Source organism: Pleurodeles waltl, unplaced genomic scaffold (assembly GCF_031143425.1).
Source record: "Pleurodeles waltl isolate 20211129_DDA unplaced genomic scaffold, aPleWal1.hap1.20221129 scaffold_69, whole genome shotgun sequence".
NCBI classification, from domain to species: Eukaryota; Metazoa; Chordata; class Amphibia; order Caudata; family Salamandridae; genus Pleurodeles; species Pleurodeles waltl.
This window is the reverse complement of record NW_027150390.1, coordinates 2,588,165-2,615,347: the sequence shown is the minus strand read 5'-3', so window position 1 is coordinate 2,615,347 and position 27,183 is coordinate 2,588,165. Positions and strand designations below refer to the sequence as shown.

Below are 27,183 nucleotides of genomic sequence, written 5' to 3'. Positions count from 1 at the left end.
TGGAAAGCCAGTGACAGCCGTGTCCTGCAGAAAGGGAAGGTTCTACACGTGATGGAGGAGGGTGGCACGTGCATGCCCATGGATCAGAGGCTGGTAGAATAATAATCAGTGATCATATGACCCTTTAATGACTTTAATATCCAAGCCCATTGACTCGTGCAAGACTCCTTGGCCAACACGATTGTATTCTTCCTGTCCGGACCTGGACCAGAAGATGTTGGCAATAAAGATGTTAAAAGCGGACAGGTGTGGTCCAAAAATAATTAATGTTCTTGCACAACTGCTGCAGGCATCATGCTAATCCATGTGCACTGGTGAGGAGGAACAGGATTTTCAAGACTTAAATCATTGGGAATGGATGAGAACCCTGCAGAGTATAGAATAAAGTCACTGCTACCAACCCACAGACCGCAGAAGGGACTCAAGAAACCCGAGACCGTCCAGTGGCACGATGGTTTGGACGAGTGGATCTTTAATAGTCCTGCTGTTGGTCATCCTTCTCCTGCAGTTTCTAAAACTATACTGGATCTCCAGACGGCTTCCTCCCGGACCAAAGCCAATGCCGGTCATAGGCAACCTCTGGACCCTGAACTTTACTTTCCATCACGATCGATTAATTGAGGTTTGTTGCCCAGCGCTGTGCCCCCTTTGGAGGGGCCTGTGTGGACTCTTTGATCTGTCCCTTCTCTTTTCTGTGGGTGTGCATGGATTATGTGCATTGTTGCTCCTGCCTTCTCGGCGCTTTGTAAATAGTTGTCTGTTTGATGACATTGAGTATGTAGTGTCTGGTTCGTGGTAGGATGCACAGTGCCACTTTCAATTATTTAAGTCTGTTCGTCTGATTTTTACCTTAAATGCTGAGTTTTTACAATTCATATTTTCATATATAACTTAATTTAACAGGGTGCACCTGTGAGTTTTCAGTGTCAGATGAAAAGGAGGAAGTAAGGGGTGAAGGATGGATAGATGGATGGATGGAATGGAGGAGGAAGGCAGGAAGAAAAGAATTGAAGGAAAGAAAAAAAGGGAGGAAGGAAGGAAAGACGAGAGGAGGGCTGAAGGGACAGAGGGAGGATGTCAGGGAGGAAAGAAGGAGCATTGTCCTCCAAGGACATAATGTGCCATAAAGATCTCCGCCCCCACAAATACAGGCTCCCAGAAGCATGAAAAGCTGCGCTCCCTACACAACAAACCTTTGTCGGAGAAGCCTTCTTTTTCAGCCTTATATATGTATATATATATATGTATATATTTGATTATATATTTATTTATCTATATATATATCCAACTGGGAGTCGGCAATACATACTTTCAAAATTAGTACACCACTCGCTGGAGCTGCTGTCTTGAAAGTTTCAGGGTGATTCGTTAAGTGTGAACCGAGAAATAGAGGGGTCCCAAATTGTGTTTTCTTCATGCAGTTTCCCATAGGGACTTTGAACAAGACTACAGCCCTGACCACTGGACCGAATTGCACCAAATTTGGCAGAAAGCTAGCGCTTGGTCGATAAAGCGTGTTTTTTGTGATTTGAAGTAAATCAGTTCAGTAGTTTTTGATTAATTGAAAATAAAATCATATGTGTGTCTTTAGGGGAGTGTGGGGCCTGCAAATCCCAGAGATCTCTCGCTGAGATCTGATTGGCTGCCAATAATTCACCCAGAAATAGTTGGCAGCCATTTTGGCCCTCTGAAAAATAGAAGAAAAGGGGTCAGGGTAGGAATACCCTGGCCCCCTAGCCCAGGAACTGGGGTCAAGCAGGGATTCTGCCAGGGCAATAAAGAATTTTCTTTTAAAATTTTCCCCAAAATTTACTGACGGTCCGCAAACCCGGCAATAAGATATATATATATATGTATATATGTATATATATATATATATATATATATATATATATAAAACAAGCTCGTCGGTTGCACTTGTTTACAATTTAGCCTCTGGGTGTGCCTGGTCCCGAGGGCATGTGGCAATAATAACAAAAAAGGAGGGGGCACACAAGCCCACCTGAGGGCTCTTTTGAGCCCCGAGGACCACCAACCACCAAGGCTTTTTGAAAATATTGGAGGGTGGCTGTGAGGACCTCCTCCTTGATGGGCTCTTTTGAGCCCCAGGGTCCACACATCCCCGGGGTTTCATTTTTATTATGGAGGGGGGCCATGCAGATCCCCTTCTGTGGCTACTTGAAGCCCTGGGGACCACCAACTTCCTGGGGCTCATTGAAAGTCTTGAGGGGGGCTTCGGGGACCCCCCAGGTTCCAGGGAGCCCCACCTCCCCATGGTTTATTTAAATTCATTGGAAGAGGTCATGCACATCCACCTATGCTTTCGGACCACCACCTCCCTGGGGCCTGTAATAAAATAAAAAGTTGGAGGGGGTCCGCATGGCCTCCCTTCCCAGGCCATATAGCACCCTGGGGACCACCACATTCCCAGTGCAGACCCATGTAAACTAAAAGAGGTTGGCTGCGTAGACCAGGCCCTACAGTCAACACCTGCCATGCATAGCTAAAAGCCGTGTGTGGCGCAGAGTTGGGTACCTATGGTGGGTTGTTCGCAGGGTGGGTAGGTTAATTTAAAGTAATTAAACAATATTACTTGACATTAAAAAAAACATAGAAATTGACAGAAAAATACTAAGGTTACAAAGATGTTATAGCTGGGAATTAGCATTTAAAAAACCTAAGAAATTCAGAGAAAGAAACAAAGGTTACAAGGACATTATAGTTAGGTTCTGAATTCACACGCACAAAACCATAGAAATTCAGCTGTTAGAGTTAAAGTAATTATAACTAGCACCCTAAGTTAACTATATATATGTAGGTAACTATATATATATATATATATATATATATATATATATGACCTAGTGGCAGTTGCCATTAGGTAGTTATAGTTCGGACCTAGGCCCTTATTTATACTTTTTGACGCAAACATGCTCAAGTGCAGATTTGCGTCAAAAAGTTTAACGCGGGCTACTGCCATTCCAACATGCTAGCCGGGCGCCTTATTTATGGAATGACGGTAGCCGGCGCTGCGGCCTGGTAAGCGTAAAAATAAATTACGCTAAACGGGCAGTGGTGGCATAGGGAGGAATGGGGGTTGTGCGCCAAAAATGGTGCAAGTCAGGTTAGAGTAAAAAATATTGACTCTAACCTGACTAGCGTCATTTTTTGACGCACAACCCCCATGGAAATGACTCCTGTCTTACCAAAGACAGGAGTCATGCCCCCCTGACCCCCTGCCCAATGGCCACGCCCAGGGGACTTCTGTCCCCTGGGCATGGCCATTGGGCGCAGTGGCATGTAGGGGGGCCCAAGTTAGGCCCTCCTATGACACTTTAAAAAAAACAAAAAAACGTACCTCTATTTACCGTAGATGGGTCCCCCCAACCATGGGTGTCCCCCAGTGGTGGGCGAGGGTGGCAGGGGGTGTCCCTGGGGGAAGGGAAGGGCACCTGTGGACTGCTTCCATGGTCGCAGACCATGGAAATGAGCCAACAGGTCCCTTAATGCCTGCCCTGACCCAGGAATTAAAAAATGACTCTAAACTGGTTTAGAGTCATTTTTTAAGGCCCTCCCCCTCCCGTGCTTCATTTTTGCACTGGAGTATAAATAAGGCGCAAAGGCCTTAGAGTAATTTTGCATCTCATTAACGCAAGGTAGATTTCCACGGTAAAAAAATGACTCAAACTCCATAAATTTGGCGCTAGACGGGTCTAGCGCCAAAGTATAATTTTGGAGACAAGTTTGCGCTGAATTTACATAAAAAAAATGACGCAAATCCGGCGCTAACAGTGTATAAATATGCCCCCTAGTTTCCATAGGAAAAGCTTTTTTTGTTTTGCTAATAACTTCTGTGCCATTTGATGAATCTTCTCGAAGTTTTACAAAAAACAACGGTGGTCACTTCAGCTGCTGTCTGGATAGTTTTGGGGTGATCTGTCAAGTAGGGGCCGAGTAAAAGGAGGGTCCCAGACCGTGTTTGCTCCATTCATTTTTTCATAGGGATTTTGAACAGCAACAGCGCCGAAACCACTGGACGGAATTACTCCAATTTTGGCTGAAATGTAACTCTTGGTCCAGAAAGGGGACTTTTAGTTATTTGGTGTAATCCCTCAAGCAGGGTCAAGAAAAAGGGGGGTCCCAAAACGTGTTTTTCCCATAGAGATTTTGAACAGCAAAAGCGTTGAATCCACTGGTTGGAATTACACCAAAGTTGTCAGAACGGTGACTCTTGGTCCAGAAAGAGGACTTTTTGTTACTGGTGTAAATCCGTTCAGTAGTTTTTGAGAAATTAATGAAAATCCAAATTTGTATATTTAGGGATGTGAAGAATTAGCAACCTCTTCCAATCCCGTGCTGAGACCTGATTGGCTGCCAATTCTTCAACAAGGAATTATTGGCTGCCATGTTGAGACTCGGCTTCAGCCAAGACTCTGAAAAAAGTGTAGAAAAAGGGGGACCAGGGTACAGTCACACTGACCCTTTAGCTCTGGTGCTGGGATCCCAGAGGAACCCCCAGAGCAAAAAAGCATTTTTTAAAATTTTTGCTGCAATTTGCGGCAGATCTGTCAAAAATAAAAAACAAACGAAGCGCAGACTGTCACGCCCTCGGGTGGGCAAAGTCCCAGGGACATTGACAGTTTTAATGCGGGGGGTCGCCCGGCCATCCCACTCCAGCCCCAGGGACCGCCACCTTCCCAGGGCTAAAAACATTATGGGGGTCATTCCGACCCCGGCGGGTGGCGGGCGCCGCCCGCCGGGCGGAAACCGCCCAAACACCGCACCGCGGACAAATGACCGCGGCGGTGATTCCAACTTTCCCGCTGGGCCGGCGGGCGATCTCAAGAAGATCGCCCGCCAGCCCAGCGGGAAAGCCCCTGCAAAGAGGAAGCCGGCTCCGAATGGAGCCGGCGGATTTGCAGGGGTGCGACGGGTGCAGTTGCACCCATCGCGATTTTCAGTGTCAGCAAAGCAGACACTGAAAATCATTATTGGGCCCTGTTAGGGGGCTCCTGCACTGCCCATGCCAGTGGCATGGGCAGTGCAGGGGCCCCCACGACACCCGTTCCCGCCAGCCTCTTCCTGGCAGTATAAACCGCCAGGAACAGGCTGGCGGGAAGGGGGTCGGAATCCCCACGGCGGCGCTGCAAGCAGCGCCGCCATGGAGGATTCCCTGGGCCAGGTGTAAACCGGCGGGAAACCGGCGGGAAACCACCGGTTGCCCTTTTTTGACCGCGGCTTTACTGCCGCGGTCAGAATTGCCCATGAAGCACCGCCAGCCTGTTGGCGGTGCTTCCGCGGCCCTCTGCCCTGGCGGTTTCAAACCGCCAGGGTCAGAATGAGGGCCTATGTGTGCGGACTGCCACGTCCCCAGGGCTAATATTACATTCAATGCGACGGGGCACATGGCCCACCCCCTTGCAGACTCAGGGACCACCGTCTCCTTGGGGCTTTAATGTAATTCAGTGTGGGGGGGCTCTGGACCCCCGCAGCCCCGAGGACCATCACCTCCCTGGGGCTTAAATGTTATTCAATGTGGGGGCAGCGTGGCCCCCGCAGCCCTGGGGCTGCCACCTCCCCGGGGCAGTAATTATAAACAGTGTGGTGGATGCCTGATCCCCCCTCACCCCCAAGGTCCACCACCGCCCCGGGGCACTACATACAAGCAATGCGGTGGGCCATGCCCCCCCCCCCCCACAGGCCCAGGAACCACAACCTGCCTGGGGCTACAATAAAAGAGTGAAAGGGGTCCGTTTCAGACCCCCACAGCCCCTCTGTCATAAAGCAGAGTTTTTATCTGTGTTCCCTGCGCACAAATATGCGTGCACGTACAACAGATGAAAACATTACTCCAGCAAGTAGGGAGCTGCTATTAAAAGCAGTTCTCTGCTTGGGGAAACAATGCGGGCTCCCAAAGGATGTGGGGAGCTGGCTAGGAAAGTGGGGGTCCTCAGGCTCCCCCCGCAGTCCTGTCACTTTCTCTTCTATTCCATAATGGGATGGAAGAGAGAGATGGTCATTGCAATGGTCTCAATGACTTCAAATAGTATAAGCAGGCACCTGTGACATAATGGTTAAAGACTCAGACCCTGAATATCTCACTGAAAGTTGAGAATTCTGGTCTGGGTGTCTGTGGTCCTTTTCTTACTTTAATTACTTTAAAAGTGTAAGGTCCCTACTGAAAGGGGATCTCACTCTTTTTAATGATACATTTCCGTTTCAATTTGTCCAGAAATATCTCATTCTAAGTATATCATTCACCAAAGCCTAAAAACTCTTTATTTCTCTCCCTCTCACTCTTTCTCTCTCTCAATTTCTCTTTTTCAGTCTCTTTTTCCCACTCACACGCCACTTAGACCCTTACACACCTATTCAAAGACCCACTCAGACACTCATTCAGCCACCCACAGACCCACTCAGAACCTTGTGCACCCAATCACAGCCCGACTCACACCCTCACGCACCTACTCACAGAGCCACACAGACCTTCATGCATCTACTCAAAGACCCACTCAAACTCTCACACACCCACTCAAACTCTCACGCACGCATTCACAGACCCACACAGACACTGACGCACCCACTAAGACACTGATGCACCCACTCTCAAACCCAGGCACACACACTCTCACAACCACTCTCACCCCCAGATATACCCTCTCACACCTATTCTCATACCCAGAGACACAGGCCGCAGCCAACTCCTGCCGTGCATGGCCAAAGGGCCCTGCGCAGTGTGGGGTTGGGTGATTAGGGGGTCAGCTGCAGTGTCAGGCCACAGGCCAGGTCTTGCGGCCGACCGCCACCACACATGGCCAAAGGCCATGCGCAGTGATGGTTGGATCAACTTATAGTAATGAAAATGACTTTATATTACAAAAACCATAGACATTTACTGAAAAAACAAAGGATACAGGGACGTTATAGTTACGTTCTGAATTTATTCAACCAAAACCACAGAAATTCAGCAGTTATAGTTAGAGTTCTTTCAAAGAACTTTAACTTGTGCCCTAAGGTAACTATAACTCGCTCCTTCGCCATGCACTTCTAAATACTCCACATATATCATTGATGACATCTTCTATTCCATCTTTCATATTATCACTGCAACATTTGCAATAAAATTATTGATGAGACAACTGTGCATTGAGAGGGCGCGAGTTATATTTACTCGAAATAACTCTAACTGCTGAATTTATATGGTTATTTTATGAGTAAATTCAGAACCTACTTAAAACGTCCCTGTAGCCTTTGTTTTTTTTCCAGTGAATATATATATCTGTATATATATATATATATATATATATATACACTTATATATACATATACATATCTATCTATCTATCTATCTATCTATCTATCTATCTATCTATATATATATATATATATATATATATATATGAACTCAGTAGCCATACTACATGAGTTAGAACTCAAGCCTTCTCCATGCACTGCTAATACCCTTTTTACATTACAATAATTATACCATCTAAAATAATAGAATTTACAATAACACTTTTAACATTGCAAATCATATCATTTATGTCATCACAGTGCATGTTAGAGTAGAGAGTTATAGTTTATGTAGTGTGGCTACTGAGCTATATATATATATCTCCAAGCAAAACAGTCCTCTCACAGCGCGCTCCTCGGCTGGTGCCTGCGTCAGGGATGGACCATTTCCCTGCAATTAATTCCTTCCAAAAGTAATTGGCAACACTCCAAAAGACTTTATACCAATATTTATTCTTCTTCAGAACAACCATCCTCATCACCAATGCGTTTCGACTATCACAGCAAGTGAGTGCGTTGTTTATGTTGCCTATATATATGGACTTCCAATCTCTGCCATTAAGCAGCATTTTGGGAAATGTAATGTAACTAAAAAAAATACAAATCCAAATACAACTAAACATAAAACAATTAACATACCAATTTTGCGGGACCCCATACCTTTCAAAAGACATTGAAATTCATTTCCCTTTTCCTCACCTTTTTTTTTACATGTACATGGTTATATCGTTAACAATATATCGACTTTCATTACGGTTATTCTTTCATTCTACTAATGTGGCCATTTTCTAGACAGTCTTCACCTTCTTTTTACTATATGTACTCTTTCCCCACTTTATTCATCAAGGATGCATTTGGGTCAACTTTTTTATCTTTTGTATCTCATCAATTTTACTGGGATATGTAGTCTACTTGCATATCAATATCTTTTTTTGAACTAATCATCATGTCACCTATCCACCTTGACATTGTTCGTTCTATGTGTGTCATCATATATAAGTATATTCTTCCAACCTCGTGGGTTCTAATATTGTTATCATCACACATATCTCATGTATTATATATATACTTCTTGGACTACACTCCCCCTAGTAAGTGCTGATGAATTGTAGTCGGAACTCTTATCCCATGGAGACATACCCAGAAGTTTGTATTAAATATATCTTTTCGATATGGCTTATCCTTCCAACCAATATGAGATTGATGACATTGCATGGATCATGCGCATTTCCTTTCTAACATGGACATTACATTTCCAAACCTCGCATCCTATTTGAGTCACCCACATCTCTCTGTACTCTGTACTTAAACCACCAGATCTGTGGACTCCAGTCTTTATCAGTTTCTCCCAACCCTTACATATGTGGTTGTTATAAATGACTGTGCATTTCCTTGTCCCTGTTAAGTCCATGTGGCACCTTAGTCTTGAGTTTGATAATAATTTTGGACTCAGGTACAATATCCTATGACCTTCTCTTTTATGTTTTTTCCCACCGGTAACTCCATAATAACACATGTGTTGCCAATCTGCTCCATCATGGCACTGTAGGTGCTTTGCTAGGGCATAGCTCCTATCTCCATTTTGTACCACCCTTATATGTTATAATATATAATCATCCTTACTGATTTGCTCCTTCCTGGATACTTGCAGGATAAGCATCAGTATTCTCCTCCAGCTTGAGGCGAACGGCTGCTGTAAATCAGGGATGTCTGTTTGAATGTGTGGGGGTCTTGTTGAAGGAAAAACTGGTGCCACTCTGACCGCTTCCTGCCCAGTTGCCCACATTAGGACATACAGAAAATGATTTACCGCAAAACACTTTTAATTCATGTACATCAGAGAAATAAAGTTCCATGTCAGGACCATGTTAACTCCTAATTATAATATTTAATAATGTGCTTATAGCTATATGACATGATAAAATATGACTATATTTCTTAAATTTGTAACTATCACAAGGGAGATTCCACAACTGCCCAAAGAGTGAGATTACTTACAACAAAAGAGGGCATCACAGTTAATATTAGGATTGCAGCAGATTAATGCTAGCTAAACCCAAGATCCGCAAAGTTACAGAGGTTTTCCAAATAATGTTCCCATACCATCCTCCTCCGGTTTTGCTCCTGAGCCCAAAGCCTGAACTTGCGTGCCATCTTGCAACTCCCTTTGGTGCTAGTAGTGGACAAGCTGATAACCCCTAAATCTCTCATATATGGTAGAAAAACACTACCGCCAAGCATCATGCTATGCTGGGAGAGGTCTACAGTATGATGCCGCATTCAAAAACAGGTCTGCTGGCATCCATGTAGAGCAAACTACTTAGGATGGCCAGAAGTAAGCATGTCATGTGTACAACACCAGCATTCCAAGGCATTGTGCTGGTATGCTGATGAAGGTGCCTTGTTGGGATTGGTTGCCAACCCCACCACTTGGGTATTAATTCCCAGGGTCTGTCCTGCAACCTGGGGTGCGGTGGTGAGGACTAAGCTTCTTCACTGGTGCACAACTATAAAAACAACTGATCACAAAAAGACCTGCCCATGCTTTCTCAAGTCATCTCCCATTACTCCCTTCTACCTTTCTGCAGCAGGGAAAAGAGTCATATTGCATGTTATTCACCCAGTGTTATTTTAGAAGGAACCATGGTACTGAAAAGGATTATCTTTCTGTTGCAACTGAATTATTGCGTTATTAAAATAGAATGGTGTAAACATGTCAGCTATTGCATCTGTTTAAGACTTAGTTAGATTATAATCTGAAAATTAGTATAATCCTTTGATTCTCTTTTTCAATTTAATGTCTATGAAAGGTAATAGTAAAGCATTATGCAATATTGAGTGATTTAATATAGTAGCATTATACATATCCCAAATTATCATATTAATTTACTTAAAAGTCTATAATAAAACGGCACTACATGTACCCAGGGCATTTAAATTAAATGCTCCTAATGGGCCAGCTGCACTGATTGTGCCACCCACTTAAGTAGCTCTCCAAACATGTCTCGGGCCTGCCATTGCACAGCCTGTGCGCAGTTCAAACTACCATTTCGACCTGGCAAAATAAAACCTTTGCCAAACTCAAGCCTTTCTTCGTACATGTAAGTCACCCTTACGATAGGCCTTGGATAGCCAAGAGGGCAACTTCCATTGTCGACAGCCTCGTTGGCGACCTTCTCGACAGCAACCAAACCTGTCAAGAAACATAAACACAAAAAATAATCACACCAGCACACACAGCACTATTTAAAGTGCCTTCATTATTGTCCTCCCACCTCTTGGATGAAGATTCTGATGAGTAGAGTCTTTTTGAGGCTGCTCTTAGCCCTTCACAACTGAATGTTAAATCCCAGGAGAACTCTGATGATGATGAGGGAGAAGAATACATGCAGCATTATTAAGGCCTCCGGGCGCATTATCAACAACCACAGCAATATCAGGAAGAAATTCTATGTCTTCTATGAACGTTAGTGACAGATCTACAAATTATGCTGTCGAACTACAGGAAAAAACTTTCACCTACTACAGATCCTGCTCAGCGCAGCCCAGCTTCCCCTCCCCTTGCAACCCCAGCAACTGCAATCCACTTGCCTTCTACCCATAGTTACCACAATCTTCACAGGTGACACAGTTGGATAACCCCACATCATCTGAGGAGGAGCAAGAAGAAAGGGAACATCAAGACTTCCATGGCGAATGGGAAGATTATGTACTACCAACACCCTTATCTCCTTCACCAACACCTGTTGACTCTCCGCCAGAAGATATAAGAGGGCAGTATATTATATATTAGAGAGGGCATGCTTCGATTGGGCTTCCTATTCCAACAAACCAAAAGGACTGTTCCCTTTATGATTTTAAAGAACCTTTCAGAAAGACTATTTGCACCATGCCCATTATTGATTATATTTGGGAGGAGGGCCTGAAAGAAATGCACAATCCAGCCTTGGTCACAGCACTGTTACCACGGCTTGATAAAAAATATAAGGCCCCAGAGGATGCTCAAGCCTGCCTCACGGGTCATCTGAAACCAGATTCAGTCATCTTTCAAGTGGCTCAAAGAAAATCTAGGAATCTAGGAATCCTTACTGTTTGTGCCATGCTTTTTCCCTGGTTTTTTCGCCCCTTGTGCGCTCCCCCTTGCCGATCTACCCTTGCCGCTGCCTCCCTGCGGCCCCTCCCCCCTCGCGCCCCCATTCGCCGCTCCCTCCCGCCTCCCGCCTCCCAGCTGCTCCTCCTTCCCCCTCCCCCCTCCCTTCTTAATGGCTGGTGCTGCGCGTCCGCGCCGGAGGCGCGCCAGAGGCAAGCCCGTCTGCGCCCATCCGTGCCTGGACTGCGCCCAGCGCCACCCCCCCTGGTCCTCACGCCCCCCGCATCCCCAGCCTTCGCTACTCGGCCAGCGAATTCCTCGCCCTCAACCCTGGCCCCTCCACAGCCTGCTTCCAGGCCACCCCGAAGCACACCAAAGGACCCTTCTCCTGCCGCACCTGCAAGTTCACCTGCAACAGAACAACGAAGCCTACAACAACCAACACCAACCACCGGCACTGCATCCTCCTCAACACACGCTCCGCACGAAAGCACGCCATCCAGCTCTGGGACCTGCTCGACACCACTGCCCCAGACGTAGCCTTCCTAACCGAAACCTGGTGGAACGACTCCTCGGTCCCAGACATCGCCATCGCCATCCCTGACGGTTACAAGATCACCAGAAGGGACCGCACCAACGGAATCGGTGGAGGGATAGCCATCGCCCACAAATCCACCCTCAAGATCCACACCCACACGGACGACACCCTCAAGACAGCCGAACACCTCCATTTCCAGATCCACACGGACCCCAACACTACCCTCAGAGGAACCCTCATATACCGTCCTCCAGGACCAAGAGCCCCCTTCAGCGACACCATCGCCGACCTCGCAAGCACCCACGCCCTCGCCTCAACAGACTACATCCTCCTGGGAGACCTCAACTTCCACATGGAGAACAACAACAACGCCAACACCGCATCTCTGACCACCAACCTCTCCAACCTCGGACTCCGACAACTGGTCAACACACCCACACACGTCGCCGGTCACACCCTAGACCCACTCTTCACTGCAAGCAACCACATCGTATTCAGCCACACCACCGAACTCCACTGGACCGACCACCACTGTGTCCATTTCACATTCAAGAAAAACAACGAACACCACCGCACCCCTCTACCGCCACACCACCGCTGGGGAAAAGTCACCGAAGACCAACTAACCAGAACCCTCACCAAGAACCCACCAACCGGCCCCACCGACCCAGACTCCGCCGCCATCAACCTCCAAAAGTGGATCATCAACTGCGCCAACACCCTCGCACCACTCAAGAGGCCCACCGTCAACCAAGAAAAAAAAAAAGCAGCCTGGTTCACAGACGAATTGATCACCTCCAAACGCACCTGCCAGAAACTCAAGAAAAAATGGATTCTCGAGCGCACACCCAACAGCCTAGCAACCCACAAGGAAGCCAACCGCAAGCACCACCAACTTATCCGTCTCGCCAAATGCTTCCACTTCACAGAACGGCTAAACAACAACGCACACGACAGCAAGTAACTCTTCTGCATCGTGAAGGAGCTCTCCAACCCCAACGCCAACGTCAACGATGTCCCACCATCCCAGAAACTCTGCGACACACTCTCCACTTTTTTCTACTAGAAAATCGCCGCCATCCACGACAGCTTCATCACCACACCTCCGCCAGACCCCACCCCCAACAACTCCTCCCACGCCGACCGCCTCACCACCTGGAACCACGTAGATGATGCCGAAACCTTAAAGACCATGAACTCCATCCACTCTGGATCTCCCTCTGACCCCTGCCCACACCACGTCTTCAACAAAGCCGACTCCACCATCGCCCCCCAACTCCGCAAGATCATCAACCTATCCTTCGACACCGCAACCTTCCCGGACAGCTGGAAGCACGCCGATATCCAACCCCTCCTCAAGAAACCCAAGGCTGACCCCAACGACCTCAAAAACTTCAGACCGATCTCCCTCCTCCCCTTCCCAGCGAAGGTCATCGAGAAGATCGTCAACGCACAGCTCACCCACTACCTCGAAGACAACTCCATCCTAGACCCCTCCCAGTCCAGTTTCAGACGCAGCCACAGCACTGAGACTGCACTCCTTGCCGCCACAGACGACATCAGACAACAAATGGACAACGGCAAAACCTCAGCCCTCATCCTTTTAGATCTATCCGCCGCCTTCGATACGGTCTGCCACCGCACCCTACTTACTCGCCTCCACGAAGCCGGAATTCAAGACAAAGCCCTCAACTGGATCTCCTCTTTTCTCTCCGGTAGAACCCAGAGAGTCCGACTCTCACCCTTCCGCTCCGAAGCCACCAACCTCATCTGCGGTGTCCCCCAAGGCTCCTCGCTAAGCCCAACGCTGTTCAACGTATACATGGCACCCCTCGCACAACTGGCCCGTCAGCATAACCTCACCATCCTCTCCTACGCCGACGACACACAGCTCATCCTCTCCCTTACTAAAGATCCACACACCGCCAAAGCCAACCTCCACGAGGGACTGAAATCCATCGCCGAATGGATGAGAAACAGCCGCCTGAAACTAAACTCTGACAAGACGGAAGTCCTCATCCTCGGTCGCTCCCCCTCGGCCTGGAACGACTCCTGGTTGCCCACTGCACTAGGCCCCCCTCCTACTCCAGCCAACCACGCACGAAACCTCGGCTTCATCCTCGACTCCGCGCTCACCATGTCCAAACAGGTCAACGCAGTCTCCTCCTCCTGCTTCAACACCCTCCGCATGCTCCGCAGAATCTACAAGTGGATCCCAACGGAAACCAGAAAAACGGGGACCCAAGCCCTCGTCAGTAGCAGACTTGACTACTGCAACGCACTCTACACAGGCATCCCAACAAAAGACATCCAACGACTCCAACGCATCCAGAACGCATCTGCCCGCTTGATCCTCGACATACCCCGCCGATGCCACATCTCCCACCACCTGAAGGACCTCCACTGGCTCCCCGTGGACAAGAGGATCACCTTTAAACTTCTCACCCACGCGCACAAAGCTCTACACAATGCCGGACCCGCCTACCTGAACAACAGACTCAACTTCTACATCCCCTCACGCCAACTCTCCTCTGCCAACCTTTCCCTCGCCATCGTTCCCCGAATCCAGCGCAAGACCGCCGGCGGCAGATCATTCTCCTACCTCGCCGCCAAGACCTGGAACTCACTCCCCACCTCCCTGCGCCAGACCCAGGACCTCCTCACCTTCAGGAGACTCCTCAAGACATGGCTATTCGACCGATAGCAGCTAACCCCACCATCAGCGCCTTGAAACCCTAACGGGTACATAGCGCGCTTTATAAATTTACTGATTGATTGATTGATTGAACGCCTCTGCCAGCACCCCCAGATACAGATAGCAGATGACTCGAAAACATAGGGAAGTGTTTCTCAGCTATGTCAGCGATCACAGTCAGAACTGTGAATTAATTGGCCCTGCTGAGTACATATGTAAGACAAATATGGTCAGATATTGCTCCATATCTGGACAAACCAGACGACATCAAAGGAGAGGCAAAAAATATTTTAATAGATGGGTAATGCACATCTTCTGAACTCATTGACTGTGGGATGGACATCGCTACTACTGGGTTCAGACCACTGGCTGGAGCAACTATTTTATGCCATCAAGGTTGCCTTAAAGCCACCTTGTTTACACCTGAGGTTCAAACCAACATACTAGATCTGCCCTACGATGCTCTCCAAGCAATTAAAACAGATATGGACACTGCTAAGTTGCTTGGCACCTGGCAGTACAGAAAATTGCCTTTTCATGGAGTCAGAGGGAAAGATTTCCACTCTTCTTTCGCCTTCATAGGAAAGAAGTCAATGAAGTGGAGACCAATCTTGGATTTAGGAAACCTCAACAAATACCTAGAAAAACAGGCTTCTTGGATGGCTACATTGAAAGATATTCTTCAGCTTCTCAACAGAAGAGACCATATAGCATCCCTAGACCTTTGAGATGCATAATTTCATATTCCAATCCATCCAAAGCACAAGAGTTCCTTAGGTTTACAGCAGCCAGCAAATACTACCAGCTTTGAGCATTACCCTTTCTTCTCAAGTCCGCCCCTCAAATCTTTACGAAATGCTTCTCCCCAATAGCAGCTTTCCTCAAACAGCAACAACATCAAGTCTTTCTCTACCTTGACTCTGGGTTCGTCAACGCCTTCCAACCAGTCAGCAAGAGTGCCCGCCATGGCTGGCATACGCTTGTTCAGCACTTTAGATCTCATGCTCAATCTGACAAAGGCTTCTCTCCATCGGTCATAACAGATAACGTTTTTGGGAGCAGTCCTAGACACAAACTTAAATAAAGACGAGAGGCAACAAAAGTTGGTCATACTGGCAAAGACAATACAAAATAGATGGTCTCTTTCCATTTGTCTTTACAAATCTCTTCTGTGCATGATGTCTTCCTGCATCGATCTAATACCACACTGCTGGCTTTTCATGCATTCACTTCAGGAAAAGCTTGACACCCAAAGGGCACAGGTGAAGAGAAGCTTCAATGACATCATCCAAGTCACTCCAACTGTCAATTCTCAATTGTAACTTGGTGGACACAACCGATAAATCTGTCAATCGACCTACCATTTTTGGCTTCACCCTCACCTCTTGTGCTGACCACAGACTTTTCCTTGGACGGGTGGCGAGAGTTCCTTCAAGACCTCCAAATTGGTGGGAAATATCCATTTTCACACCAGGGCCTCCACATCAACATACTCGAGTTATGAGGAGCGTACCTTGTCTTAGAGGCAGTCCTTCCAAGGGTTTGACAAATCTGAGTGCTCGCCAGAACAGATAACAGAACGATGATGCACTATATAAACAATCAAGGTGGCACCAGATCTCACCTAATATTCGAGGAGCTCAGCTAATATGGAGATGGTGCATTTGTCACAAAAAACATCTAATGGCGGAACACCTACCTGGGAAACAAAATTACTTAGCAGACATCTTGAGCAGGCTCAAAACATCTTGCCACAAGTGAGAACTGGACCAGCACACACTGAATCGAATCTTCCTTCAATGGGTAAACCAAATCAAGACCTCTGTGCGACCATTCACAACGAGAAATGCCAGTTGTTCGCAAGTTGGCATCCCCATCCGGGATCGTGGAGGAATGCATTTTCAATTGCATGGTCAGGCATATTTGCCTATGCCTTTCCTCACGTTCCTCTCCTTCCAAAAGTCATCAGGAAGAGGAAGGCTGAGCCCTGCAAGGTGATACTCATAGCCCCAGCATGGCTGCGTCAGCACTGGTTTTATGGAGCTTCTTCTCCTTCCAACACAGCGGCACATTCCACTCAAACTGATTCCATCACTGTTAACGATGAACAAGGATCAAGTTCTGTTGGAAAGTAGCCTCTTTCCAGCTTGGTTACCCCCACTTTTGGCCTGTTTGTCAGTGTGTTTGACTGTGTCTACTGGGATCCTTCTAACCAGGACCCCAGTACTTATGCTCTCTCCTATAAAGTTAGTTGTTGGTAACTGTTATCACTGTATTTCACCCACAATTGGCAAAATGGTGCCCCATCATAAGTTCCCAGTATATGGTACTAAGGTACCTAGGGCATTGGAGTTCTAGGGGGGCCCTATGGGCTGCAGCATATATTTTGCAACCCATAGGGAGCCCAAGCAAAGACTTCTGCAGGTCTGCCATTGCAGCCTGCGTGAAAAGATGCAAGCACCCTTTCACTGACACTTTTCACTGCACCAGGTCACTTATAAGTCACCCCTAGGATACCTGTGTGGGAGGACACACCTGCAGTAGCAGAGGTGGTCCATGAATTCCAGGCCCATTGTCCCGGACATCGAGAGTGCAGGGACGCCATTTTACGTGTGCACTGGACAAAGGTCAATACCTATGTCCAGCTACATAATGGTAACTCTGAACATAGGCATGTTTGGTATTAAACATGTTGGAATCTTACCCTAAGGCTTTTTCAAGCATTGGTTGTATGATTCCATGCACTGTTGGGGCTCCTTAGAGGACCCTCAATATTGACATTTCAGCCTTCTGAGGGTTTCCAAAGTCAAGCTGCTGCCACCTCCCAGACAGGTTTCTGCCATCCTGTTGCTTGAGAAGCTCGAGCCCAGGAAGGAGGAACAAAGGATTTCCTTTGGGAGAAGGGTGTTACACCCTCGACCTTGGAAAATAGGCGTTACAGGCTTGGGAGGGGTAGCCTCCCCAAGCCACTGGAAATGCTTTGAAGGGCACAAAGTGTGCCCTCCTTGCATAAACTAGTCTACACAGGTTCAGGTACCCCCAGTCCCTGCTCTGGCGCAGAACTGGCAAAGGAAAGGGGAGTGACCGCTCACCTGTCCATCACCACCTCAGACGTGGTGCTCAGAGCTTCTCCAGAGGTTCCCTGGGTTTTGCCATTTTAGATTCAAGATTGGCAGGGAACTCTTAGAGCATCTGAGTGGCCAGTGCCAGCAGGTGATGTCAGAGTCCACTCCCATTAGGTGGTCACTCATCTAGGTGACCAATCCCCCTTTGAGGGCTATTTAGGGTCTCTTCTTTGGGTAGTTCTTCAGTTTCAGATTGCAAGACTCCAGCAGGAATCCTCCTCACCCTCCACTTCGACGTCTGAAGGAAGAAACTGCATCCTTACTCTTCAGGACCCTACACGCTACAATGAAGAAGCAAGACACCTTCTGCAACATTGTATCTCCGGCTCCTTCCAGCAACTGCAACATTTCCCCGGTCGTGCATCCTCTGTGGACAGCCTGTCTTCAGCCTGCATCAGTAGGAAGAAGGAATCTCTCCTGGGGTGCAGGCACCAACTGCGACAACAACCGGCTGAGTGGATTCCCCCTCCTGCTGAGTCGTGCGAGTCCTGCATCAAGGGTGGTAGACTGAAGTGGTCCCGATGGTCCTCTCTTCCAGCTGTCCAACTTGGGTGGAGGTAAGCCCTTGCCTGCACAAACAGGACAGTACCCCCATGCACCGTGTCCTTTGCAGCTGCCAAGGCTTGTTGGCATACTTTCCATAAGATCTTCAGGCATCTTGAAGCTCCAGCCCCCAGCACTCCTTCCTGTGACACACAGCTCCCTGAATGGTTCTCCAGCGGCGTGGGAGCCTTTCTCATAGTGCTGCATGGGCCTCTTCTATGACTCTCCTATCCCCGTCTTGTGGGGCTCCTGTAGGTGCAGCCTGGGCTTCTGTGAGTTCTCTGTATTTCTGAGGGCCCCCTCTGACTCCCTCTCCTGGGTAGAGTCCTCCTGGCCCTTCCTGGTCCCCGGCATGCCCCACTATCTTCTTTTCGTTTCTGTGTGTGTTCTGGGAACCTTACTGTGATTTACTCCTGTTTGCCTGGTCGCTGGGATGGGTTCTAGTACTTACCTTTGGGGTTTTCTAGTACTCCCAGCTCCCCTCTACACACAACACTTACCTAGCTGGGGGACCAACTTTAGCATTCCATTTTTTTAGTGAATGGTTTGTGCTCCCCCAGGGCCATTTCTCCCTTTTGCGATTCTCACTGATTGCACTGTTTTCTAACTGTTTTTATGCCTATTTCTGCATACTAGTGTATATAATTTGTGTATTACTTACCTTCTAAGGGAGTATTGCTTCTATGGTATTTTTGGTATTTGTGTCACCAAAATAAAGTACCTTCTTTTTGTAACACTGAGGGTTTTCTTTCATGTGTGTTTGTGCTAAGTCTGACTACAGTGGTATTGCATGAGCTTTGCATGTCTCCTAGATAAGCCTTGGCTGCTCATACACAGCTACCTCTAGAGAGCCTGACTTCTAGACACTGACTACACTACAGGAATAAAGGATACCTGGACTTGGTATAAGGTGTAAGTACCATAGGTACCCACCACACACAAGACCAGCCTCCCACAAGTTCAACATCCAGACCCCGTCTCTTTGATTAGCAGCCTGGCTCCTGAGTTCCATGAGTTTGGACACTTAGGCCCCCATTATGACTCTGGCAGTCTTCCACGAAGACTGCCAAAACCGCAGGTGCCAGGAGTGCTGGCGCTCTCCCGCCCACCATATCGCAGTTACTGCTGGATTTCCACCCCAATTTGGGCAGAAATCCAGCAGTAGTTGTAGTGGCGGGCAGAGGTGACCTGGGGGTTCCACCACCTGCCCCACCCTGCCAGTAGGACTCCACTAGCCGTATAATGGGCCATAATAGGCCTGGTGGTGTCATGCTGGTGGGGCACTGCCAGAGGTGGAATCACCCCTTTCTGTTCCCTGCCAGACAACCTTCTCCCCAGAACAGGTAAGGTGATTGTCCGACAGGGGAGGTGGGTGGAAGGGTGGGGGGTCTTATGTGTACATGCATGCATGAGTGTGTGGTGTCTGCATGTGTGCATGAATGTGTGGTTGCATGGTTGTATGCATGTCTGAATGTTGAAGTGAGTGCGTGTCTGCATGGAAGTGTGTATGCGTGTGAGAATGCATGTTTGGATGGGTGTGAGTATGCGTGCTTTAATGAGTGTATGAATGTTGTGAATGCATTATAGATGCATGCTTGAATGCGTATATTAATGCGTGCGAGTGAATGCGTGTATGTAAGTGTAGGTAAATGGGTGTATGCATGGTGCGTGTGGGTGTCTGTGTGCATGTATGCGGGGAGGGGGGTGGACAGTGGGGGCATAGGGCACTGTGGCTGAAGAGGGATGGGGAGGAGGGTGCTGTGACTGAAGGGGTGGGGGTGGGGAAAGGGGCTCTATGGTTGAAGGTGGGGTGGGGGGATCTAGTGCTTGCTGGGGGGGGGGGGGGGGGAGCCATCTATTGGTGACAGGGTAGAAATTCCCTGCCACCGGTAGCCTTTTCATCATGGCTGCGGAAACCATGGCGTGAAGCCGGCTCCTAATAGTGCCAGCAGTCTTCTGTGGACAACCGGATCAGAGATGATCATCTCCTGTCCAGCGGTTCTAACCGCCATGGCAGTATGACTGGAGATGTGGCCGGTTGGCAGAGGCCAAACCACCACACTCATAAAGTGGGGGGTCTGCCCCGCCAGCCTGTTGGTGGTGGGACCGCCACATTTACCCTGGCGGTCAAAAGTCCGCCAGGGTCAAAATGAGGGCCATAAACATTCCCCCAGACTATAAAGAGATTTTATCTTGGGCAAGAGCAGACAGTACTAACAAAAACATAACGTTTAAAATGGAAAAAGGTTTGCATATGGTGCCAAATATCAAATATTTATCCCATCTCTTCGTCACTGCAACAGATCTATGGCACTGTTTGCTGGAGTCTCCTTACCAGATATCTGCAGAGCAGTGACCTGGAAGAGTGCTCATACGTTCACTCACCACTGCTGCTTGGATGCAGAATTTCTTAAGGATGAAGTAGTAGGTTGAGCTGTTCCTCAGCACCTATTTCAATAAAGGTGATCCATTTTCTTCCAACCCTCCAACTCCTTCATTATTACGCACATTTTAATCTCTATTTGGAAACGTATATATCTATAGATGTTACAAAACTATATAAATTTAATCAGTTACTTATCTTTAACTGTAGTTCCTCAGTATTGTAATATTTTTAGAGCCATCTAGAGCAAGGACAAAGCTGCTTTGAAAGTGTCAAATGTATAGTACCTCCCACAGAAGGTGGTCTTTGACAGTTTAAGCCCCCACTATCAGGAATTCCTAGCCTTTGGACATCCTTTACTACCTTAAAGGAGAAATTGATGACGAATAAGTTTGGTTAGGCACTGTGGTAAATTCTGCGCAAAGAGACACATTCAAGTGTATAAATGCTTTCAGCCAGTCTTTAATTTGGTTTGTTGGCATGCACCATCCCTACACACCTGCATCTCTCTCTGACCTGCACCTTCTTGTCATATATAAGTTCAGACATTTCTCTACATTTGCCATGATTTTATCATGTGTGTTCTTTATATCTAGAGCTACCCTAAAGTTACCTACATTTGTGTAAATCCTGAACTTAGAGTGCTTGCTCTTCTGCCCTTAAAGGGAATGTTGTGCTTTTTCTGTGTTCATCTTCTTTTCAACTGTGATCAGCTTCTAATGAATCATAGCTTGTTTCCAGGATTTCTCCAAATTATTGCTGGACTTACAAATATAGCAAGTCCTAATCATTCTAGAGTACGAACAATCTTTAAAGTCTGAGCATTCTCAATTTTCTTACAGGTTATAGAGAGGACAAATTATGTGTGTGAGACAAGTTGTCATCACTCTACATATATCAATCTATCCTCCCTTAATCTTACACCTACATCACACTCCACACTGTACACAAGGACATGTTATGTTATCACTAATTGTATAGCACGCTAAACACCTGCAAGGGTGTCCAGGCACTCTGTAGCAGGTATGTGAGGTCAGTCTGTGGGCTACCTCAAAAAGCCAGGTCTTCAGCTTCTTGTGAATGTCATGAAGAGAGGAGGTGGCTCAAATGTGTTGTGGGAGGTTGTTTCAGGCTTTAGGGTGCCAGGTGTGAGAAGACGTGCCCCCTTGCTCTGCTTTTGTGTTTGTGCGAAGTGTGTGCTAGTGAAAGACAGGCAGAGCAGAGGTATCTTTAAGGTTGGTGGAACTGAATGCAGCTGCTCAGGAAGGCAGGGCCAGTGTTGAGGAGAGCTTTGTAGGTGTGGGTTAGGAGTTTAAAGTGTGCAGGCTTTTGTATCAGGACCGTGTAGTTCCCTGCAGTGTGGTGTGATGTAGGCTTGGTGTGGGAGGTTGAGGACTAGTCTGGATTCTTTGTTTTGGGTGAACTGCAACCTTCTTGTGAGATGGTCAGTAATCCTTGTGTACAAGTTGTTTCCATAGTCTAGTCTGCTGATGATGAGGGCTTGGGTGATCGTTTCTCTGTGTTGTCTGGTAGCCACTTGAAGATGTTATTCAGCATCCTTAGTGTGTTGAAGAAGGCCAAGACCACTGCGTTGACTTGGGTGGGCCCATCCAATTTGTTGTCTATGATGATTCTGAGATTTCTCGCTTGCGAGCAGTGCGTGGGTCTAAGATCTGAGGACCACCAGGTGGAGTTCAGGGGCGAAGACTTACCGAAGACTAACATTTCAGTCATGTCCACGTTCAATTTGAGGCAATTAGGTTTCACCTAGAGGGCCACTTTTGTTGTGCATGTGGTGAACTTATTCCTGTTGTTGTTCAAAAGGGACATTATCAGTTATGTGTCATCAGCGTAAGTGAGGATGTTTACATTGTAAGCTCATATGACATCACCCAATGGGGTCATGTAGATGTTGAAAAGTGTTGGGCTGGATGTGGAGCTCTGCTTGACTCCGCAAATAAGATCTTGTGCTTCAGATGCGTAGGAGGGCATGTTGATGGTTTGAGTTTTTCTAGTGAGGAAGAAGACAATCCCTTTGAAGGCAAGTCCCGGGATGCCTGCATTGTGGAATTGTTGGATTATGATGGAGTGGCAGATGGTGTAGAGGGCTGCTGGTGGGTCAAGCAGGATATGGGCTGCGTTTTCCCCTCTGTCAAGGATCATCCGGATTTCATTGTATGCTAAAATAAGGGTGGTTTCCATGAGGTGGTTGGGTCCGAACCCTTACTGTGTGGGATTGAGAAGCTGTTGTTTGATAAGGCAATAGGAGGGGCGCTTGTTGATGGATTACCATGACTTTGGCTGAGTAGAGAAGGAGTGATATTAGTGGTAATTTGCGAGTTTGGTTAAGTCAGCAGAGGGATTCTTTAGATGTGTCAGTCAGGCCCCCTTTTCAAATAAACACTCTGGGTTCTTGGATCTTTCATGCATGAAAAGGTATTAAATGACTAACCCCTTTCTATTCTTTTCATCTTCAGCTGGCAAAGGTTTATGGAAGTATCTTCACCCTGTGGATGGGGCAGACACCAGTGATTGTGCTTAATGGTTACACTGCAGTGAAGGAAGCACTTGTCACCAACTATGACACTTTTTCTGGACGTCCAGCCACCCCATACATAAAGAAATATGCATCTGAAAAGGGTAAAAACAAAGCTTTGTGTTTCGTTTGTGTTTCTTTTGCTACCATAATGAAGGTCTGGGGTATTTTTGTTGTGGCATGGCCTGGAAGTGATCAATCCATCACCAACTCCCAACGCAATCTCTGAAGCTACATGATTTCTTGAAACCAAGTTAATTAGGATAAGGTAAATCATCCAATGTTTTCTGAAGTACACATTACTATTCGTAAGCTAGCTCTGGGATATTGGAGGCAGGGCAGTTGTGTGAGAAAGTAGCTTCTTTCTAGCGTGGTTACCCCCATTTTTGGCCTGTTTGTCAGAGTTTGTCAGTGTGTTTTTACTGTGTCACTGGGATCCTCCTAGTCAGGACCCCAGTGCTCACATTTTGTGGACTACATGTCAGTATGTTTTACTGTGTTGTCAGTATGCTTGACTGTGTCACTGGAGTCCTGCTAATCAGAACTCCAGTGCTTATGCTTTCTCTGGTTCCAAATTTGGACTTACATAATGGTAACCCAGTATTCCACACCAAATTGGTATACTGGACCCCCTTATAAGTCCCTAGAATATGGTACCCAGGTACCCTGGGCATTGGGGCTCAAGGAGATCCTTATGGGCTGCAGCATTTCTTTTGCCACCCATAAGGAGCTCATACAAACACTTCTTCAGGACTGCCATTGCAGCCTCAGTGAAATAGTGTAAACACTTTTTCACATTGCACCAGGTCACTTATAAGTCACCTATATGTCTAACCTTCAGACCCTGAAGGCTAAGTGCATAGGACCTGTGTGTGAGGGCACCCCTGCACTAGCAGAGGTGCCCCCACGTCATCCAGGCCCATCTGTCCGGACTTCGTGAGTGCGGGGATGCCATTATTAAGTGTGTACTACATATAGGTCAATGCATATATGTAGCTTCACAATGGTAACTCCGAATATGGCCATGTGAGGCGTCTAGGAACTGTAAAGTGTACCCCCAATCTGATTCTGGTATTGGGGGGGGTGATTCCATGCACCCTGGGGGCTCCACCATGGACCTCCAGTACTGCCATACCAGTCTTCTGAGGTTTTCACTGCAGCCCCAGCTGCTGCCACCTCACAGACAGGCTTTTGCCCTACTGGGGCTTGAGCAGCTCAATCCCAGGAAAGCAGAACAATCCATTTCCTTTAGGAGAGGGGTGTTACACCCTCTCCCTTTGGAAATAGGTGTCACAGGCATGGGAGGAGTATCCTCCCAGAGCCTCTGGAAATGATTTGAAGGGCACAAACTGTGCCCTCCTTGCATAATCCAGTCTACACAGGTTCAGGGACCCCCAGTCCCTGCTCTGGTGAGAAACTGGACAAAGGAAAAGGGAGTGACCACTCCCCTGTCCTTCACCACCCCAGGGGTGGTGCCCAAAGCTCCTCCAGAGTGTCCCTGGGGTCTGCCATCTTGATTTCAGGATGGTCAGGGAAACCTGGGAGCATCTGGGTGGCCAGTGCCAGCAGGTGATGTCAGAGACCCCTCCTGATAGGTGCTTACCTGGTTATGTGAGAGATCCCCCTCTGAGGGCTACTTAGCTTCTCTCCTCTGGGTGTTTCCTCAGAGTCGGTTTGCAAGACTCAAGAAGGACTACTCTGCAACCTTTGCTTTACCTTCTACCATTGTATCAACCTCAGAACTGCTCTAGAAACTCTACAACTGCAACAAAGTATCCAAGATGGCTACTGCAACTCTGTAACTTCAGCTCCTGAAAACCTGTCAGGAGATTACCCATTAAATCAAACTTCCACAGGAGCAGATGCCTTTTACCCAACTCCCTCCAACAGATGCATGCTCAGACTTTACTGATTATCTGAACCGTATCCACTAGGGGAAAAAGGGAATGAAAAAGAGAGACCTCATCCATATCCAGTTCCAGCCTGTGTTTCCCACTTGAAGATAGAAAATTCAGTGTGTGCTTCTGTAACCTGCACATTTCTTCTTATTGAGATTTCTTGACAGTAAGGACCTGCAGTCGGGTGATAAGAGCATAGATAAGTACATTCCTACAGCACATTCAACTGTTCAACCATTCACATTCACCCAACCCTATTGTTCTCCTAAGCTGGATCTTTTGAGAGACTAGCCTCTCTCCAAGAGAACAATGTTAACTTAATATCTTCTTTTTCTCCAGGAGTCAGAGGTATCCAAGGTTCTCTGGAGAACAGTTCAAAGGTTCCCAAATATACAATGTACTAATGTCTTTTACAGGAAACGCAAACTCCTTCTCAACGTTCAATTTTCTCTATCACAGTCTATAGGAATTAGTCTAAGCACTGAGGTTTGTCTCTAAGACTGGCAAGTCTGCAAGGCGAAGTATTTTTGAATATATATGTACATATATATATTGTCAAGTCTGGAAATCATACAAAAGGATTCCTTACTGCAGTTGCTCGAAGTTCTGTTAAGCCAAAATGAATTCACCTCAGAAAGCCGATAGCCAGTTGTTGGAAGAAGGAAGACATTCACCTTCTCCAGGAGAGAAAAAGTACATGGTGTGCACACCATAACAAGAAAAATAATTAATTACTCAAAACTGGAAGAGTTCTCTATGAAACGAAGCACCTCAAGAACACTGCTCATTCTCCTCAGGATGACAGCTGAAGTACACAGCTCCCAGAGAGAAACAACTGGAGGGAAGCTTCAGCACGAGCCTAAGGTAGAAACACTGGAGCGCTGACTTCACAAAGAGTTGCGGCCATCATCTTGAGTGGCAGTTAAACCTGAAGAAGCTAGTTCTAAGAACAGCCTCCGCAAGAGCCACCGGGAGTGAGGACACCACTGCAACCAACGTGGGTACAAGGAAAAGGGGAATCGTTTTTGCTGAGGGAAGAACTTAACAACACTGGCAATAGTTTTCCTGACACCAGCAACTGCAACAGTTTCCAGGTCGTGCATGCTCCGAGGACTGCCTGTCTTCATCCTGCACCAGAAGGACCGAAGGAATCTCACATGGAGTGACGGAGTCACTTTCCTGCTTCAGCAGGCACCTCTCTGCTACGACGACCGGTATTCTGGGTCCCCTCTCCTGACACCTGGAACACAGGTGGTGGACCGAAGTGACCCACACTGTCCAAAGGTTCAACTGTCCAAATTTGGTGGAGGTAAGAGCTTGCCTTCACGTGCCAGACAGTACCCCTGTGCACCACATGTTTTGCAGCTCCTAGGACTTCTGTGTGCTTCTCCATGGATTCCTACATGCAAAGCCTAGCCCAGGTCCCCAGCACTCTATACTGTGACACTCAGCTCCCTGAGTTGTTCTCTGGTGGCGTGGGATCCCTTTGTGTAGTGCTGTGATGACTGCGATTTGCAACTCCTTTGTCCCCATCTCCTGAGACTCCTGGGGGTGCTGCCTGGTCTTCTGAGGGCTCTCTGTCTCTCAGTCCGAGTTGAGGGTCACTTACCTTCATGACTCCAGGAAGTGTCTTTTACCGCCAAATGCATCTCTTTTGTGAGCCAACGCTTGTTGGCGGAATCCAACGACGAAAACCAGCCTGCATTCATCCCTTCGAGGTGGGACATCTCGTGCAACAAGCAGGAACCCGCAGCAGTCTTCTTTGGTGCAGCTCTGACTTTTTCTTCTAACCGGAGGTTACACTTTTGCACCTTCATCCGGGTTAGCAGGGGATCCTGTTCTTCTTGGACTCTTAAGCTGTTCTTGGACTTGGTATCCTCTCTCCACAGGTCTTCAGGTCCAGGAACCCATCATTGGTGTTGTAAGGAAATGCCTCCTTGGCATGGTTACCCCCTGATTTTTTGCCTTTGCTGATGCTATGTTTTGAATTGAAAGTGTGCTGAGGCCTGCTAACCAGGCCCCAGCACCAGTGTTCTTTCCCTAACCTGTACTTTTGTATCCACAATTGGCACACCATGGCAT

The 27,183-nt window shown here is 47.4% G+C and overlaps 1 protein-coding gene across 1 annotated transcript in view; it reads left to right on the top strand.

The window, feature by feature from the left end:
- The first annotated feature begins 451 nt into the window (after positions 1-451).
- LOC138279164 (cytochrome P450 2J5-like) overlaps positions 452-27,183 on the top strand; it is a 117,018-nt gene continuing 90,286 nt past the window's right edge. Inside the window, exons 1-2 of the mRNA XM_069219385.1 lie at positions 452-622; positions 23,145-23,307. Coding sequence (XP_069075486.1) covers positions 452-622; positions 23,145-23,307 — 334 coding nt within the window. The remainder of the gene's footprint in view (positions 623-23,144; positions 23,308-27,183) is intronic.